This window comes from Prosopis cineraria, unplaced genomic scaffold (genome assembly GCF_029017545.1).
Source record: "Prosopis cineraria cultivar Desert tree isolate PC_DT_omini unplaced genomic scaffold, ASM2901754v1 PC3, whole genome shotgun sequence".
Classification (NCBI taxonomy): domain Eukaryota; kingdom Viridiplantae; phylum Streptophyta; class Magnoliopsida; order Fabales; family Fabaceae; genus Prosopis; species Prosopis cineraria.
Window position 1 is genome coordinate 7,257,622 of NW_026555334.1, and position 18,311 is coordinate 7,275,932.

The 18,311-nt window shown below is 32.9% G+C and overlaps 1 protein-coding gene across 5 annotated transcripts; it reads right to left on the minus strand.

Annotated features, from left to right (window-relative positions):
- Positions 1 to 368: 368 nt before the first annotated feature.
- On the minus strand, positions 369 to 16,565 carry LOC129306650 (disease resistance-like protein DSC1). 5 transcript variants are annotated; one of them, XM_054947342.1, is made up of 11 exons: positions 16,243 to 16,565; positions 15,956 to 16,158; positions 13,389 to 14,487; positions 12,582 to 12,863; positions 11,396 to 12,196; positions 10,741 to 11,275; positions 10,564 to 10,650; positions 9,612 to 9,869; positions 8,977 to 9,119; positions 1,169 to 1,293; positions 369 to 957 (listed from the first exon to the last, which is right to left on the minus strand). In XM_054947342.1, exons 1-11 carry the CDS (start codon positions 16,441 to 16,443, stop codon positions 819 to 821), a joined length of 3,873 nt encoding a protein of 1,290 aa, XP_054803317.1. In that variant the 5' UTR covers positions 16,444 to 16,565; the 3' UTR covers positions 369 to 818. The 5 variants fall into 5 exon arrangements, with proteins under 5 accessions (XP_054803317.1, XP_054803316.1, XP_054803314.1 ...); XM_054947341.1 differs by having other exon boundaries at positions 15,956 to 16,170; XM_054947339.1 differs by having other exon boundaries at positions 15,956 to 16,565.
- Between the last annotated feature and the right edge of the window lie 1,746 nt (positions 16,566 to 18,311).

The following is an 18,311-nucleotide window of genomic DNA, read 5'->3' on the forward strand; positions in this document are numbered from 1 at the left end:
TACTTCACATTTTAAAATTTATTAAGACTTTACTTGAGTAAAATAATTCCATTGGGACTTAAATGTCATTCCCCTATTTTAAAATGGAGTATTCACTAATAATAATTTGATAGGACTTACATTAATCTTATATACTTTCAATTTATTCTTTAATTAATTGATATAATATTTTCCAATATATTTGATTGTTAAAAGCATTCAGGTTATTTTCATCTTATTCTCACTCCTTTCTATGTCAACCAAACATGACTATGACAGCAGCATCGAAATCCCATTGCTTCACTCACTCTTGTTAGCATCAACTTCTTTTTACGTAACAAACATGCCCCGATATTTTTTAGCAATGGAATATAAGTTCTGGATTAACCTTCAAAGTCAAGCAAGAATAAATGATGTCAACTAAATATTCCATCAACAGGGGGCCAAAAAAAAAAAAAAAACTTAAATCACCCAGGGTCTACAAATGCCAGATATATGACAATACATAGTCACGTCCCTCACTTCAGCCTAATGGCAACAAACTCCAACACAATCATATGAAGGGCACGCAATCCAAAAATAAGTAGATTATAACTTAAGTGCTAATGGAAGCAAAATGCAGACAAATTCACAAGAGAGCATGGCCAGATTGTGTGCTTATCAGAACCTTATGTCGGGTCTAAAGATTCCTGCCAGGCAAACAAAGCTTATACTGAGCCATGAAGAGCATACAAGCTGCAGAAGCAGAAGGCCAGGTGTTGAAGGCACAGATGAGATCGTGTGAGATGGATGGCTAAGATGGCATTTTATTACACACACAAAACTTGCCAAACATAGTCTTACACCATGAAACAGTGCCTTTCGATGTTGATTCCTGTGAGACATGAGCTCCGTGCCTCCATTGGATCACAAGGGCTAGGATTCACTGGGTGAAATGATGTCATTTTGCTGGCGCCATGCCTATCTTCAAGACATGCACTAAATCCAAGCACATGATAGGTAATGAATTTGAATGCAAACATTAAAATGAATAAACAAATAGAATGAAACCAAAGAGTAGAAATAATTGGTAAGATGAGTTACCTATAAAGGAGATAAAACACCTAACGAGTCATGAAGCAGCCAAAGCAAAAGTAGGACATAGCGACAAAGCACAAATAAAGAAACCATGACACATAAGCATGAATACCATCGATCTCTATGTTGCTTAGATCCTGTTCCTTCATAGCCTTTATCATCCCTCCCCGTACTTTGGTCATTTAACACAAGTCGATCTTTCCAGCACGCAACTTGATATTCCCATTCCATTGGATCCTGTTCAGAAGATAGAAGGCACTACTTAGCGCACAAAGTAAGAAATCATGCAAACAAAGTTTTCGACAGACATAATATGATGTGTACAACACTAGCCATTCTGCCTTTTTATTTTTGTTGCATTAGGAGGTTTAAAATTTGAACCCTAACTTCTGTAGTCATACTCCATCCCATCTTTACCACCTAAACTAACCTACTGTCTCAAGAGCATTACTCTCTCTCCAAAAAAACTAACTTAATGAAGTATGTAACGCATCCACTTATATATTTAGGACCCTCTCCAAGTCCTTCCGATGTGAGACATATCAACTCCTCCAACCAATCTGTGACTCTCCCCTCACAGGTGACCTATCAACTAGGCAAATTTGGATTCAACTCTAATACTACTTTGTTATAAGGTTATTACTCTCCTCTAAAAAAGGCTAACTCAGTGGGGTGTGCAGTACACCCATTTAGGTATCCAAGACCCCCTCCAAGTCCTTCCAACGTGAAACATAACATTACGGTGGCTAACCCCTTTCTTTCATCTATGCTAATTATTGTGATCACACAAGTCCCATTTTCTATGATAATAGAGAAGCTACTTCATTAATTGCATGCTTAATTCCCCATTAATATGTTAAGATTGTTAAGATCAATAGTCTTTTTGCTGAATTCCTAAATTGTCCCTGTTCAATTTTATCAAAACACTCTAAAGGTGTTCATGGGTTAGGCATCACTTTGGCCCCAAGTACAAGGCCTGGCGGCTGGACCTACAAAGTTCAAAGGATGTTTATGGGTTAGAACACCCTTTGAGCCAGAAAAATAGCATGCCTCGCTGGACCAATCTAAAAAAGTAAATGAGCCACAGCTTATTTTCATGGCCTGCCTGAGTAAATGAGCAATGGAATTGGTGGTTCTTTAATCCATCTGAAAATGAAAAACCAGCGTTGATAAAATAATCAGACGGTTTCATTGGAAGTGATTTCTGCCCTGTTACCCTAGAGCTCTCCTCAAGCGCCAGCTCCCCAAACGCGGATCCGACTTAAACAAATAATAATAATAATAATAATAATAATAATAATAATAATAATAATTTGTTTTTCTCCTATCTTTGAGCGGTTCAACTCTTGCCTGAGTTGTGGACCATACTTAGTTTTAGTTTTGCCAGTCTGCTACTAAAATTGGCCAGTTTAGTCTGGTTTTTTAGAACTTTGACATGCTAACAAAGCTTTCAAAATTAATTCTATCAAAATGATAAAATTAATATATTTTAAGCTTCGCACATGCTCCTTTACGCATAAGTGCAAGCATACACAGATCTAAACTTATATTTGATCAAAATTCTTCACAGTGGAATCAATTTTTTAACAGAATTTAGTAAGCATCATATGTATACAGTGAGGAGAGTAAGAACGTTGTGAGACAGGGAAAGACATGTAATGCACATAATGCCACTGCCCTTATAAACCTAACAACCATACAACAACAACAACAACAACAACAACAACAAGCCTTTATTTCACTAGGTGGGGTCGGCTACATGGATTGCAAGACGCCATTGTGCTCTATCATTTATCAAGCTTTTAGGAATATTATTAATTAAGAGATTGCTTCAATAACTTCCAAGAGTATTCTCTTAGGCCTTCCTCTACCTCTTTTAATCGGACTCAAAGTTATATGTTCCACTCTTCTCACTGGTGCCTCCCTTGGTCTTCTTTGTATATGCCCAAACCATCTCAACCGATTTTCTACCATTTTTTCCTCAATAGGTGCCACCCTCACTTTTTCGCGTACATGCTCATTTCGAATTTTATCTTTATGTATATGTCCGCACATCCATCGTAACATTCTCATCTCTGCTACTCTAACTTTATGCTCTTGCTGTCCCGTTAGAGCCCAGCATTCACTACTATATAACATTGTCGGTCTGATAGCAGTGCGATAAAACTTTCCTTTAAGTTTATTAGGCACCTTACGGTCGCAAATAACTCCTTTAGCTTTTCTCCAATTAAACCACCTAGCTTGAATTCTATGTGAAATATCTCCACTGATTTCGCCATCATTTTGAATAATGGCTCCCAAATATCTAAATTTTTTCACTTGAGGTATAATTTGATCTCCCAATTTCACTTCCAAATTATTGTCGAATAATCCTTTACCAAATTTACAATATAAATATTCCGTCTTACTTCTAATCAGACGAAAACCTTTCGACTCTAATGTCCTTCTCCATAACTCAAGTTTGCAATTAACTTCTTCTCTTGTCTTTGCTATAAGAACTATATCATCCGCGAAGAGCATACATTTCAGAATTTCCCCTTGAATATGTTCCGTCAAAACATTTAAGATCAAATTGAACAAATAAGGACTCAGAGATGATCCCTGATGTAGTCCAATCTTTATAGGAAAATTCTTTGTTTGACCACTAGGCGTTCTTATACTAGTTTTTACCCCCTTATACATATCTTGTATGACTTTAATATAAGCAATCTGTACTCCCTTTTTTTCTAACGCTTTCCAAAGCACTTCTCTTGGTATACGGTCGTAAGCTTTTTTCAAATCAATAAAAACTATGTGTAGATCTTTATCTTTACAACGATACTTTTCCATTAATCCTCTTAGTAGATAAATCGCCTCTGTAGTTGATCTACCTGGTATAAAACCAAACTGATTCTCAAAAATACTTATCTCCGATCTCAACCTGTGCTCAATTACTTTCTCTCACAATTTCATTGTGTGGCTCATGAGCTTAATCCCTCTATAGTTAGTATAATTCTGAATATCTCCTTTATTTTTATAAATAGGAATTAATGTACTTCTCCACTCATCAGGCATTTTCTTGGACCGTAAAATCACATTAAATAACTTAGTTAACCATCTCACCCCTTCTTCACCTAATCATTTCCACGCTTCGATAGATATACAATCAGGTCCGTTAGCTCTACCATTTGTCATTTTCTTAAGAGCTTCATTTACCTCCTTATCACGTATTATTCGATAGAATGACAAATTTTGTTCTCCTTCACCAGTTACTAAATCCTCCAAGTTATTAGATAAACCCTCTCTATCATTGAAAAGTTTAGAAAAGTAAGTCTCCCGTCTATTTTTAATTTCATCATCTGTAACTAAAGTTCTTACCTCTTCATCCTTAATACACCTTACCTGTTCTAGATCTCTTGATTTTCTTTCCCTATTCTTGGCAATCTTATAAATATTTCGCTCTCCTTCCTTCGTCTCAAGGCTCTTATAAAATTCTTCAAAAGCTTTAGAACGAGCTTCACCCACAGCTCTCTTAGTTTCCTTCTTAGCCATATGATACCTCTCCCAATTTTCCTCATTATTACACAAATGTATGGCTTTAAAACAGTTCTTCTTATACTTGATTTTGTCCTATACATTATTATTCCACCACCAAGACTCCTTATCTCTCGGACCATAACCTTTTGATTCTCCCAAAACTACTTTTGCAACCTCCCGTATCTTTTTAGCCATATCCTCCTACATGATGTTAGCATTTTCCTGAGATTCCCAAATTCCTTTATCCAAAAGATTTCGCTTGAAAATATCTTACTTCTCACCTTTTAATTGCCACCACCTAATCCTTGGTGCTACCACTTGTCGACGTTTTTGGATTTTACTCCTAATACACACATCAAGGACTAGGACCCTATGTTGTGTCGTTACAGCATCTCCAGGGATCACCTTGCAATTTTTATAAAGTCTTCTATCTGTGTTCCTAACCAAAAGAAAATCAATTTGTGACCTTGAGACTCCACTTTTGTAAGTGATGAGATGCTTATCTCTCTTCTTGAAACAAGTGTTGGCAATCTTAAAATCATATGCCAATGAGAAATCAAGAAGAGTTTGTCCTTCATTGTTTAGCTTTCCAAAACCAAAACCACCATGCACCCTCGCATACTGACCAGCTTCCCTCCCGACATGCCCATTAAAGTCTCCTCTAATAAAAATCTTTTCACTCTGTGGTATGTGTCGAATCAACCCCTCCAGATACTCCCAAAATAATTCCTTAAAACTGGCTTCTGTCCCGACTTGCAGCGCATAAGCGCTAACAATATTAACAATCTCACGTTCAATTATCATTTTTAAGGAAATAATTCTATCTCCAATTCTGCTAACTTCTACAACGTTCTTCTTCCACTCCTTATCTATAATGATGCCTACTCCATTGCGTGCACTTACTTTTCCTGTATACCAAAGTTTGAAACCTTAAATATCCTTAGCTTTTTCTCCACGCCATTTTGTTTCTTGCAGGCAAAGGATATTGATTTTCCTTTGAATCATAACCTCTACAACCTCTACAGATTTACAATTCAATGTCCCAACATTCCAAGTTTGAAACCTAACAATCATATTTATAAGAAAATAATTAAAGAAGTATTTCAGTCATGAAAAAATATTTTGAAATTTTAATACGATGAGCAACCTTATTGTTGACTTGTTTAGGGTTCATAGTTTAATAAGCTATTTTATTCAACTAGTAGTTAGTTAGGATTAGGATTTTCTTAATTTGCAATATAAATATAAATTTAAATTATATATCATTATATTGTAATTTATCTACTAAGGATATTAATGAAAAAGCATAGATACAAAGGTAAAGATTTACATATGATGTTTGTTGATTTGAAAAAACCTTATGATCATGTATGAGAGGAGTACTTTGAAATGCACTGGAAAAGAAGGGTGTCCAGGTTGCCTATATTCAAGCTATAGAAGATATGTGTGAGAGGTCAATAACTAGTATAAGAACGTTTGGCGGTGAAACAAAAGCCTTTCCTATAAGGATTGAACTGCATCAGGGATCATCTTTAAGTCTTTATTTACTTGACCTGATCCTATATGTTTTGACTGAGCATATTCAAAAGGAAATCTCCAAATGCATGCTTTTTGTAGATGATATAGTTCTTATTGCGGAGACAAGCGAATAAATTAACTATAAACTTGAGTTATGGAGGAGAACATTAGAGTTAAAAGATTTTCTCTTAAGTAGGAGTAAAACGGAATATTTACATTGTAATTTTGATAAAAGGTTAGTGAATAGTAATTTGGAAGTGAAATTAGGTAATTAGAGTATATCTCAAGTGGAAATATTTTTGGGAGTTATTATTCAACATAATGAGAAAATTGATAAGATATTGCACATAGAATATAAGTTAGGTGGTTTAATTGAAGAAAGGCTAAAAGAGTTATTTGTGATTGTAAGATACTCCCTCTGTTTTTATTTATAGGAGAAATTGTCACCTTTGCTTTGTTTTTTTTACATAAGCAAAATCACATTTTTCAATAAACATTTATTACAATTTTTTTCAATTACTCCTCATAATTTCATCATTCACAATCATGAGAAAAAGAGTGAGATTAAACAAAGGGTATTTTAGTCTAACTTCTTTATTTTCAAGTACAATTAATACAAATGACCAAATTTCTTAAACTGTGTCATACAATTTTATTTCCTACAAATAGTAACGGAGGAAGTAACTAATAAACTTAAAAGAGAAGTTTTATTGAACTACTATAAGACCAATAATGTTATATGATAGTGAATGTTGGGCTTTAATTGGATAATAAAAGCATAAAGTTTGAGTAACAGGGATGAGAATGTTAAAATAGATGTAAGGACATATACATAAAGATAAAATCTAAAATGAGTGCATATGGGAAGAAGTGGGTGTCGTATCTATTGAGACAAAAATAGTAAAAAATCATTTAAGATGATTTGAACATATTCAAAGAAGACCACGAGAAGCACCTATGAGGAAAGTAGAACAAATAACTTTGAGTCTTATCAAGAGGGGCAAGAAAAGCCAAAGAGAACACTTTAAATTGTTGATCGAAACCTCTTAGTTAACAACATTTTTAAAAACTTGACAAATGATAAAATCTAATCACATCGTATAATCCGTGTAGCCAACCTCACTTAATGGGATAAAGCTTCTTCTTCTTCTTGTTTGTTTATCATTATATTGTAATTTAATGTAACCTGGGGCCCATATATAAAAACCATACCTGCTAGGGTTAGTTTAGAACAATCATTAAAATTCAGTATTTTGTTCGTACTTGGCTTGTCTCCACTGCTTTTCCTCTCCATTTCCTCTCCACTACCCAAAAATAAAATCTGAACTGTCCATATTTGGTGAAAATTAAATTTGGACAGTTCAATTTAAAGTTTTTATTTGTTTATTTATATTTATATTTTATATTTATTAAAAATAAAATTAAAATTTTTGATACAATTTATTTTATAACCAACCAAAATAATTCAAATTTAATTTGAAGGATTCAAAAATTATAAGTATAAAATATACATTTTAAATTTGGACCATGCAGATTTAATCTGCACCAAATTAGAACTGCTCATATTTTATTGTAGGGTAGCGGAGAGGAAATGAAGAGGAGGGTAGTGGAGACAAGCCAAGTCTATTTTGTTCAATACCGAATCCGGTTTCAGCGCTCATTGTCCGGGAAACCAGATTTTTTTAATTTTAATTTTAATTATAAATTTTTTTGATAAGTATATTTATTATCAATCTGAACAATATTGATTCAATCTTGAGACTCTAAATAGTTTAATTTAATATTATAATTTTTATAAATTAACTATCTAGATATACTCTGGACAAGACAAATTCAATATTAAATTTTTAATAATTTTTTATTTTAATAAATATAAAATAAAAATAAAAATAAAAAATTTAAATTTAGACCTTGCAGATAAAAATTTATATTAAATTTGGACTATCCAGAATACATCTAGATAGTTAATTTATGAAAATTATAATATTAAATTAAATCATTCAAATTAAATCAGTACTATTCAAATTGATGATAAATATATTTATAAAAAAATTTATAAATTTTATTTTTATAAAATTAAAATTAAAATTAAAATTAAAATTGAAAAAAATATGGACCATCCAAATTAAAATCTGAATGGCACAAATCTTCTTAGACCATGAGCACCGAAATTGGTTCTATTCAATACCACCCCCCCTTAGGGGGGTTTTTTCTTTTTTTTTTTTCCTTTTTTCCACTCTCGCGTTGGTCACACATCATATATCAGCCCAGAAGACACACTAATGAACTGATGAAGGGAAAGGATGAGCAGGACGGGCTGAGATGAGGTACCAAAATATGGACTTGGTTCTCTCCTCTCACCCCTCCCCACTCCTACTCTCACTGCTCCTCTAGAAAATTTATACCATCCTGATTGAATATTTAATTTTTATTTTTATTTTATATGTATTAAAATAAAAATAATAAACTTTTTTATTAAATCTGATTACCAATTTGGATATTCAAAATTTAATATAGATGATCTAATCTTAATCTTAAATTTGCACTATCTAGACTCTAAAGTATATTTAGATAGTTAATATATAAAAATTTTTAAAAAATTTAATATTAAATTTAAACCACCCATGTTAAGTTTGAATTGTTTAGATTGGCAATGATTAATGAAACATATTTATTACAATTTTTTCTAATTTTTTAATAAGTATAAAAATTAACATTTTAAATCTGGATCGTCCATATTTATTAGACCTGCCAGGCACAGTGGAAGGATTCCCTCCAACTCCGCCAAAATATCAAGGCACACTAGCAAATCAACCTGGCAGAGCAAATAACCACTAACAGTGTTTCTTAAAAAAAAAAAAAGGTACTTCTCAATGATAACCGTACCTCGGATAATGTATTACTGTCCTTTTCCTTATTAGCATCGTCTCTGTAGACAAGCATATCCTTGTCTCTGGCTTTCCCAACATTTCCTGAGCTCTCTAGGATTTTCTCTTGCATGCCAGTTGAATGCTGCTGCCGTTGCAAATCTGAAATTCAAGAACTAGTTGATTATCACCAGTTTATCAATGATAGTGCTTTGAAACATATTTGTGCAAAAGCTCTTTGCTAAAAGAAAAAAAAAAATTGTGCAAAAGCTCCTAAAGTAATTAATGATATCCATAAAAGAGCAGACTCTGTGATCAACGTTAAATGCAAAAACTTTTTAGAATCGAACCATGCTTTCTTGAATAGCTGAGTTTCTTTACATCTCTACATTGAACTTGCATAAATTTCAAATGATGAACAATTTCATCGTTGAAAGGATCTTTTACTTGTGTTTAAACATTGTCAGTCCTTAACAACTGAACACTAGAATAAAGCTAACATTTTGAAGTCGAAACTTATGAATGTTTGCTTAGTTCAAGCAATATTGTCGAAATAACATGAAAATACTTAAACATAGAAGTAAAACCAATATTTATCAACGAAAGGCATTAACATCCTAATTAGTTAGTTTTGTGAGGTTGCGTGAGCTGTACCAGTCTCTTTAACTCCTTTAAAAGCAACCTGATCAGACTCTAACATGCTTTCCGGTGAACATGGAACACTTTCAGCTTTAGTTAACTGTCCTTTTAAAGATGAATGATCATATTCAGTATCAAATGTATTACTGCCCTTTTCCTCATCAGCATTATCTCTGTAGACAACAATATCTTCTTCTTCGGCTTTTCTGACATTTTCAGTGCTTTCTAGGATTTGCTCTTCATTATGAGCTAAATGCTGTTGCTGTTGCAAACCTGACATTAAAGAGCAAGTACTTTATCACCAGTCCATCATCAATAGTGATTGTAACATAAGTTGTACAAAATCTCCTTCTATGATCAATGTGGAATTTCATTGAATGCAAAAGCTTCTAGGAATTGCACAATGCTCTTTCTTGTGTACAGCTGAATTTCCTTGCATCCATATTAAACTTGCAAGAACACCAAATATTGAACAATTTCATTGTTGAATTATGTCGTAAACATTTTTATAGCCATTCAAGGTCTGAAATTGAGACTCTACTATTCCTAACAAGTGCTAAAATACCTTGAGAATCTTCAAGACAAACACGAAACAAATATTTACCAATGAAACCATGTTAAACAAATATTTACCAATTAAAATTAAACCATGTTACTTTTGTTTAATTATAAAAACAAAATATCATTTGGTGGTCTAATGGTAATTAAAAAAACAACAGGTTTTGAATGAGTTTAGACCATCAGGGGATAAAACTGATTATTGGATAAACCACATGGGATAAATAAAAATGTATCCTAAATTCAATTCACAAAATGCTTTAGGCAATGCTTGACTTAAAAAAAAAAATTAAAATAAAAAAAAAAGCCAAAACAACTGAGCCTGTAGCTGAATAGAAGAATTCTGGTAGTAATTGGAGCATTCTATCCTCATTTATCAAACTAGAAGAATTTTCCAGGAGACCATTACCGTCACTATTAATGTCATATGAATTCACATCGCTGCTAGAGCTCTCATACGCTTCAATTGCATGATAGTATTTGTAATACAAGCTGTCTGCGTACCAAAACAATCATGAAATTAGATTTTTAATACAAGAAAAACAAACTATATGTATGCATATGTATGCATTCATATCACTATTACCTTCTCTACTGCTGTCACTATAAACCCAGGACATCATATCTTCATCACAAAACCAATCCTCCAGTATCCTCTTTGGAGGGTTAAGATTTTCCAATAGGATATCATCCATGCAACTTTCAAGGTTGTAGACATAAACTCCAATGCACTTTACAAGTACAAAGGCATCCGAGACATCTTTATGGTATGCACTACACGATATCTGGACATGATTGAATTTTTCCTCTGGAAGTTCCCTCCTAAACTCAAACAGACTTTGGTGCCACAAATCATCAAACAGATATATATGGCCAGTCTCTATATCTAAAACATCAGTCTTCACAACAAAATTGTGAGTGTCATTGATGAGAACTTGAATTTCAAACTCAAAATGGCAAGAGCCTCTTCCTTTGACATCAAAAACAACACAAACAGCAATTTCTGGAAATCTCTTGCGAACCCTGAAAGCAACAGAACTTCCAATGTTAGAGCATTGGAAGCATGCTGGGATCCATTCCCCAGGCAGTATAAATTTTGTGTTCCCAGCCTCATGCAAAGCCTGCGAACAAAACACACATACAAGCATACATTCATACATGCATATACAATAATTAAAAGTGTCTGAAATTTCACCAAAAATTGCTTAACAATTGTGATTGCGAGTTAAAAATTGAGAAACCTGGCTAAGTAAATCCAGGGTCATGGAAGTCAATGACATGCAGTTTACTGCTGATAATACTTTAATGTTTGGCGGAATCACGCTAATTTCTCGAAGTTGTTTGCACCTATCCAAATAAAGTCGCTTCAGACTGCTACATTCTTGGATAAATGCAGGAAGGACAGTGATATTATTGTCACGTAGCTCTAGAACGTGTAATCCGGGAAACCATCTAAGAATCAAAGCAAGAAGCTCATCTGAAATATTATTTTGGTTCAGGTGCAATCTTGTGACATGAGAGAATACAAGATTCACTGGCCACTTTACTTCTTGATCTTTTAACCAGTTAAATATCCCACATGATCCAGCTTCCAATCTTAAAAGTTTTGTCAACTTACAAAAGCTATCCACTGGTATCTGACGAAGACTACTGCAGTTGTGTAGGTATAAACATTCAAGCCCAACAAGTTTCTCAATGGACTCTGGTAGTTTTTCAATGGCAGTGCCACTCAATGCAAGAGTTTTAATGCTATTCATTTTTTCTAATATTTCTGGAAAAATTTGAAAATCTGAGCACCCTGTGAGATTTAAAATTTCAAGAGATGTCAATTTGATGCCATCTTCTATAAAACTCTTGAGTTTGGTGCACCATTGAGCTCCCAACACTTTAAGTTTAGCAAGATGTCCCACGGAACTACCAATCGTCGTTAAATTCTTGCAATGTGCAACATGCAATTCCTCCAAGTTCAAGGCTCTAGACATATCAGGTACTTCCATCAAATTTTCGTTGTGCTCAAGATTCAAATAACGCAAATTGCCCCACTGTGTGACCAAAAAGAAAGAAGTTACATATGTTAGATGAGGAAGAAGAATTACTTAGTGGAAAATTTTCCAACAACTCATTTGTAATGAAGTACGTATGCTGTGTTTATTTTTAATACAATAATAGACCACTTAAGGTTTACATCAATACAAATCTTGTATAAATGTCAATAGCAATAAATCTTATGTGAAAAATACATCAATCTTAACGGACATATACTCATGAAAGATTTACCGCATTTTAAAAAGTTCAAAAACACAATCATTTTGACACAGGAAATTATTCAAACTATTAATGTCAACAAACTAGTCTTATTTTATTCAGCTGAATTCTTTACATATTAAACAACAAAATCAAACAAAAGTAGCAAGGTTTTATAATTACCTGGAATGATTGTTTTTCCAGTGTAACAAGACGACTATAGGGCAAGTTGAGTATGACAAGATTTCCAGGATTAAAATTTGGTGGCAATGTTGTTGACGGATAACCCATCCAATCCAGCACCCTTAAACTACTTGGCAGAGATTTAGGAGGAGATCCAGAGAACTTCGCATTGTTGATGATGAGTACCTTGAGACTTTTCATCTTATCGAAGGCTTCCTCACTACAACACACCTCTCTAACATTAGAAAAATCCAGCTTGATAGCTTCAAGTTCATCAGTTCCCTTTGAAATACAATGTAAAAGAGAAACAGAGTAAATTCCATGTCCTCCATCAAGTAAAAGTAATTAATTACAATGCATTTCCCTTAGAAAATCTATTTTTTTCAATATGATTAATCAGATTTATATTTCTTGACAACATAGAAATTTTGTAAAAGAATCAATTATAAGAACTAATGTGGTCAAGTAGTAGTTGGAGTTCTCAGCAATTAGCAATGGATCATAGTTTTAAACCTCGCTCTTTATTATCCACTAAAAATATAATCAAGCATAATGCTTCAGTTTTTTTTTAACATTTCACGTTATTAAAAACATGAAGAAAAAAATTTATGCTAAAATTAAACCATTTGCTCTCGAAAACTTTCAAAATAAATAAATAAAGTTCTGAGCAATGATGGTTTTCCTCATCCATCTACTTTATCATATCATATGTCTGAGTTCTTGATGAATAAATAATTATCAATATCACTAACGATATCTCATTAATAGGGACGCTTAAACATAACGACAGCACAAAGTGACACATACCATACATTCTTGTAAGACATGAAGAATGTCTTCCGAGGACCACAACCTACTGCGTTTGCCTGGCTTTAATGGTGATTGCTGCCTTACAATTTCCCGACCCATATCTTGAATCAAGTCATGCATTTTGAGACCACCCTGATCAATTTTAACAAGACATTTATCAATCAATGCTCTAATGCAAGATTCTGGCCGAGAACCATGGCTACACCACAGCATATTTGTGGCATATTTCGACCTGCATCCTTTGTAGAAACATGCAATATCAAGAAAAACTTGTTGATGTTCTTCTTCCAAGCTATCGTAGCTTACTTTAAGAAACTTGAGAACAGTTTTTTCAGGAATTTTTTTATATATATCTAGAGTAGATTCCCATTCATGTACCGTTAGATCACACAATTTAGAACCTAATGTTTCCAAAACCAATGGAAGTCCACCAGCATAATGTACAGCACGATTTATAACATCCTCATACTCAGGATCTGCTTCTTTGTTTCTAAAAGCATTCCAGATCAGTAGTTCTCGGGCTTCATCCTTGTTTAATCCTTGTACCTCATAGATTCTGGAACCTCCATGCTGTTTAGCCAATTTTTTATCCTTTGTTGTTATGATGATTATACTGCCAGAACCAAACCAGTCAGGTTCTCCTGCCAGTGCTTGTAACTGCGCTGGTGAGTCTATATCATCAAGAATCAAAAGAACCTTAATATTGCAAAGCCTATCTTTTATAATTGGAATTCCACTTTTGTCATGTTCCAACCCAATATCCTTCTCCCTAATAGTTTTGGAAAGCAGTGTTATTGGAAGATCTTGGATTGGCTTTTCTCTAATATTGTCCAGGAAGCATACATGTCTAAATTGACTTGCCATCTCATTGTACACAGCTCGCGCAAGTGTTGTTTTACCTACACCAGGAAGACCGTAAATTCCTACCATTTTAGCTCCATCACAATATGGCTGTTCATTCAGAAGTGAGCATACTTCTTTGACCCGAGACTCAAGTCCAACTGGAAATGGAGCTACATGGAAATGGCCAATATTGATCTCTTTGGACACCACTTCAATTATTTTTTCTATAATCTCATATTCATATGATTCGGTGCTGTCCAATCACAAAAGTCAGTCAAAATCAAATATCTCTTTAATGTAAAAAGTTTCATTTATGCAGCTGTTTGATCTTAAACTTTTACTCGAGCACATATGAGAGTGAAGAATTATTCACAAATACTATTAAACTGATTCGTTTTCAAGTATATAAATTCATCACTTGTGAGTAATTTCGCTAATAATAAATTTTATTGTGTATCTATCTGTGTCTGTGTGTGTGTGACGATCATATACTCTTCATATTTGTTAGTTGTTCTAAATCTAATTAGGGAATTATAAATAGTTATCATTTTTCCAAAAAAATAATATCAAAAATAAAATATTGTAATTATCATTTAAGAAATAATTGTGAAAACATTTCGTAACAATATTTTTTTATGAAATTTAGCAACACTATTTATTTACTATATTAGAAAGACATCTTTTCAAAAATATAAGCCATTTTTTTCCACCTAAAATTGATTCAAAATATAAAAAAAAAATTAATTTTTTTAGAAAATAACTTTGGGGAAAATCACTATGAAGTCCTTCACAACCATTCAAAATACCCAAAGGTTTCATAAAATCCCAAAATGGCTATCAAGTCCCTAAAGGCTTAGGGGTGAATGAGATTGAAATGACAATGACTAAAATGCCCATGTTTACATACCCAAACAAGTTTGGTTGCACTTGTTACTAGCTAATGCCTCACTTGTTAATAGTCTTTGTCCTAAGATAAATAACCATTGTTAAATTGTCAACATGGCGTCTCATAACATGAGTATTTTGGTGGGACTTTTGGGTATTTTGAATGGTTGTAAGGAACCTCATGGTGATTTTCCCAATATTTTTTCCATTTTTGACTTTCCCACATGACATCCTCGTTAAAAATTATTGACATAAATAATCTATTTCTAATTTAACTCATTAGTGATAGTTGGGGTTGAGGGTAAGCTAAGAAAATTACAAACATACTTCTTTCGTTAAAAAATGTAAGGCATTTTTTGAGGAATTAAATCTTAAAAAATATAAGGCATTTTTAATTTTTCAAAGCATAATCATTATCTTTTTTTTAAAAGTGCTCTTATTGATGAATAATTTTATATTTATTGTAAGGTATTTAATAAGAATAAATATAAAAAAATAGAATTAATTTAAAAATAAATAACTACTTTATTAAGAGGTGAGATTCAATTAAAAATACACTATATTTTTTAATGGAGCGAGTAACTAAATTTTATTAATATGCGAATTAGTGTTAAAAGTTGCCAGAAAGTATAAAATATCTCTTGGGGATTTATCACTCAAGCAGTCCCTTTTTTTTTTTTTTTAAGCCAGACGCTCCAGCAGTCTTTTTATCCTTATCAAATCCTAAAAATATCATAAATTTATTTATTTTGTAGGATTGGTATGACAAAATTGGAAACTAAAATCAGAGGAAAAAGATAAGATACAGAATAAAAAAAAAAATAGAGGCTGCGCACCTTGGTTTCACAGACCAGCCAACCAATTCAGCCGCATGAGACAAAGCCAATCTCCAGCGCTCCACCAACTTGTCATCCTTGTCTCCCTCATGCTTGTCAAATGCAACCTTATAGGATCCCTTCTGATATCGCACATCAGATGGATCCACATGGTAAAACACGGGCCAAACGAATCGACCATCTCCCTTGACGCAATCAAGGATCTGAACCAGTTCCTTCAGACAAAATGTTGAGAACGCGTAGTTTTCAGAGAAAATAACAATAGCATTCTTAGATTCTTGGATTACTTTGAGAAGAGTCTGGGTAATCTGCTCCCCTTTTCTAATCCCCTGATCGTCAAGGAATGTGCGGATCCCCCTTTCACGGAGGTCGCGATACAGATTTCCGGCGAAACCGTGGCGGGTATCTTCACCTCTGAAACTCAAAAACACGTGATATTTCCACCCGTAGCTGAAGGAGGGGGAGGAGGATCCTGCGTCTTCGTTCATCGTTGCTTTCGGGGTAGCATAGCCTTGAGCGCTCTCGCCACGGGCTGTGCTGCACTTACAAGTTACAAGGCCTTCTCCCTCTCTTGAAGTCAAGTAGTCAACTCAAGAAATGTAAATGTAGGGTACGTTTGGATTTCAGTTGGGTATAATAGATTATGAAAATAATTAATTAAGTGGTAGATTTTAATTATAATTGATTATGTTATAACGCAATTTGTTTGGATACTGTTTTTCTAAAATTGATTTTAACAGAATTGAATATATTTAGATAATTTAATCAAAATTAATTTTTACCTATATAAATTACTATATAATTTAATTTTTAAATATCAAATATTAATTTTTTAAATATACAAAGTTTAAATTTTATTAAGGAAAAAAAAAGGAAAAAGAAGAGAGTTTAATTTATTTTTATTAAATTATGTGCTTTTTTTGTAATTTTTTCCTGAGCTTGTTTTTGTAATTTTCCCCAACATTTTTTACAAACGTTTATCAGGAAGCTGATCGAAGTAGCTTACGGTAAAACGCGCGTATGGGGTCAAAATCGATTTTCACCTTTTCTGACCGTTTGGCTAATTTACTGAAATAATCGATTTTGGAGGGGAAAAATCGATTTTTTCCCCTATCCAAACACACCAGTAGTAAGAGTTAGGAAGGAAGAACACGAGGAGGGGAAATGAATGACATGAGAAGAAAAATAAAGATGCTTTTAAGGTGCATTTGGTTATTAAAATAAAGTAAAATAAAATAAAATAAATACACAGGAAAAATTAATACCGTGCCCTTATAGTTTTTTCAAATTTTGAATTAAATCCTTATGTGTGTGTGTGTGTATATTTTTTATTGAGTCCTTTAAGTTTTCTATGTTAAATCTGTTAGTCTTTTATGTTTAAAACTATTAAATAAATGCTAACAATGTTAAAAAAATCTGTTAAATAGCCATGAAGTGGCAGTCAAGTGGACATAATTTTACAAGTGGGATTCAGATGAAAAATATATGCCACATAAGAAAGTAATTTTTTGATAAGAAAATAGAAAACTGCCGTGACTTTGCAATCTGACTCTGCTCACATTCACCAAGATTCAGGTATGCATAAAAAAGAGGAGGAGAAAGGAAGGAGGTTTAGCAGAGACACAGAGAAGCTAGTATTCAAAGTGGAGATGGAGATAGGGCTACACGGGACATTCAGCTTCTTCCACGACTTCTCATGTTTTTTCCAGTGAAAAAATGGTTAAATGAAACGAAGCAAGAATCTTGGAACAAGAGGGGGAAAAAATTAGGCCTATTGGATTTTTTTTCTCATTTTTTTCTTTTAAAATTGTTTTATAATACAGTTTTTAAAATTATTTTTAAAACAAAATAAAATAAAAATCCGTTTGATTCTATCAATTAAAATATTTAAAAATTAAAAAATAAATTAATAATGATAGTTATAGGAAGTTAATGATAATAGTTAATAATAGAAATTGATCAAAGTAATTATAATTTTTAATAATTAAATGTAGTGTATTTAAAAATAAAAAATAAAATGACAACAACTTAAAGTTGTTTCTTTTTTTATTTTTAAAAATAAAAAATAAAAACAGTTTTAGAAATAACAACATAAAAATTATTTATCCAAGCAAATTTTTAAACTTTTTTTATTTTCAAAAATAAAAAATAATTTTTAAAAATAAAAAATAAGCGGTCCCTCAAATTGCAAGTTGGAATTTTTTTTATAGATATAAAAATGGGTAGCCTTGTGTCATAGTCCGTACTTTCTAACCCACAACATGAGTGCAGTGACCATTCCCTTTCTTGAGTTCCCACTATGCTGCTTTCCCCGTCTTTTATATAAAAATGGGGGTCGACGCCGTCCCAAGGCAGC

Excerpts from the sequence above, each read along its gene's own strand:
- LOC129306650 (XM_054947339.1), bottom strand. The coding sequence starts at position 16,443 with ATGAACGAAGACGCAGGATCCTCCTCCCCCTCCTTCAGCTACGGGTGG. Across the intron at positions 14,488-15,955 it reads GGCTGGTCTGTGAAACCAAG|CACCGAATCATATGAATATG; the intron begins GTGCGCAGCCTC and ends GTGATTGGACAG. Across the intron at positions 958-1,168 it reads AAGCAACATAGAGATCGATG|TGCATGTCTTGAAGATAGGC; the intron begins GTATTCATGCTT and ends GCTTGGATTTAG.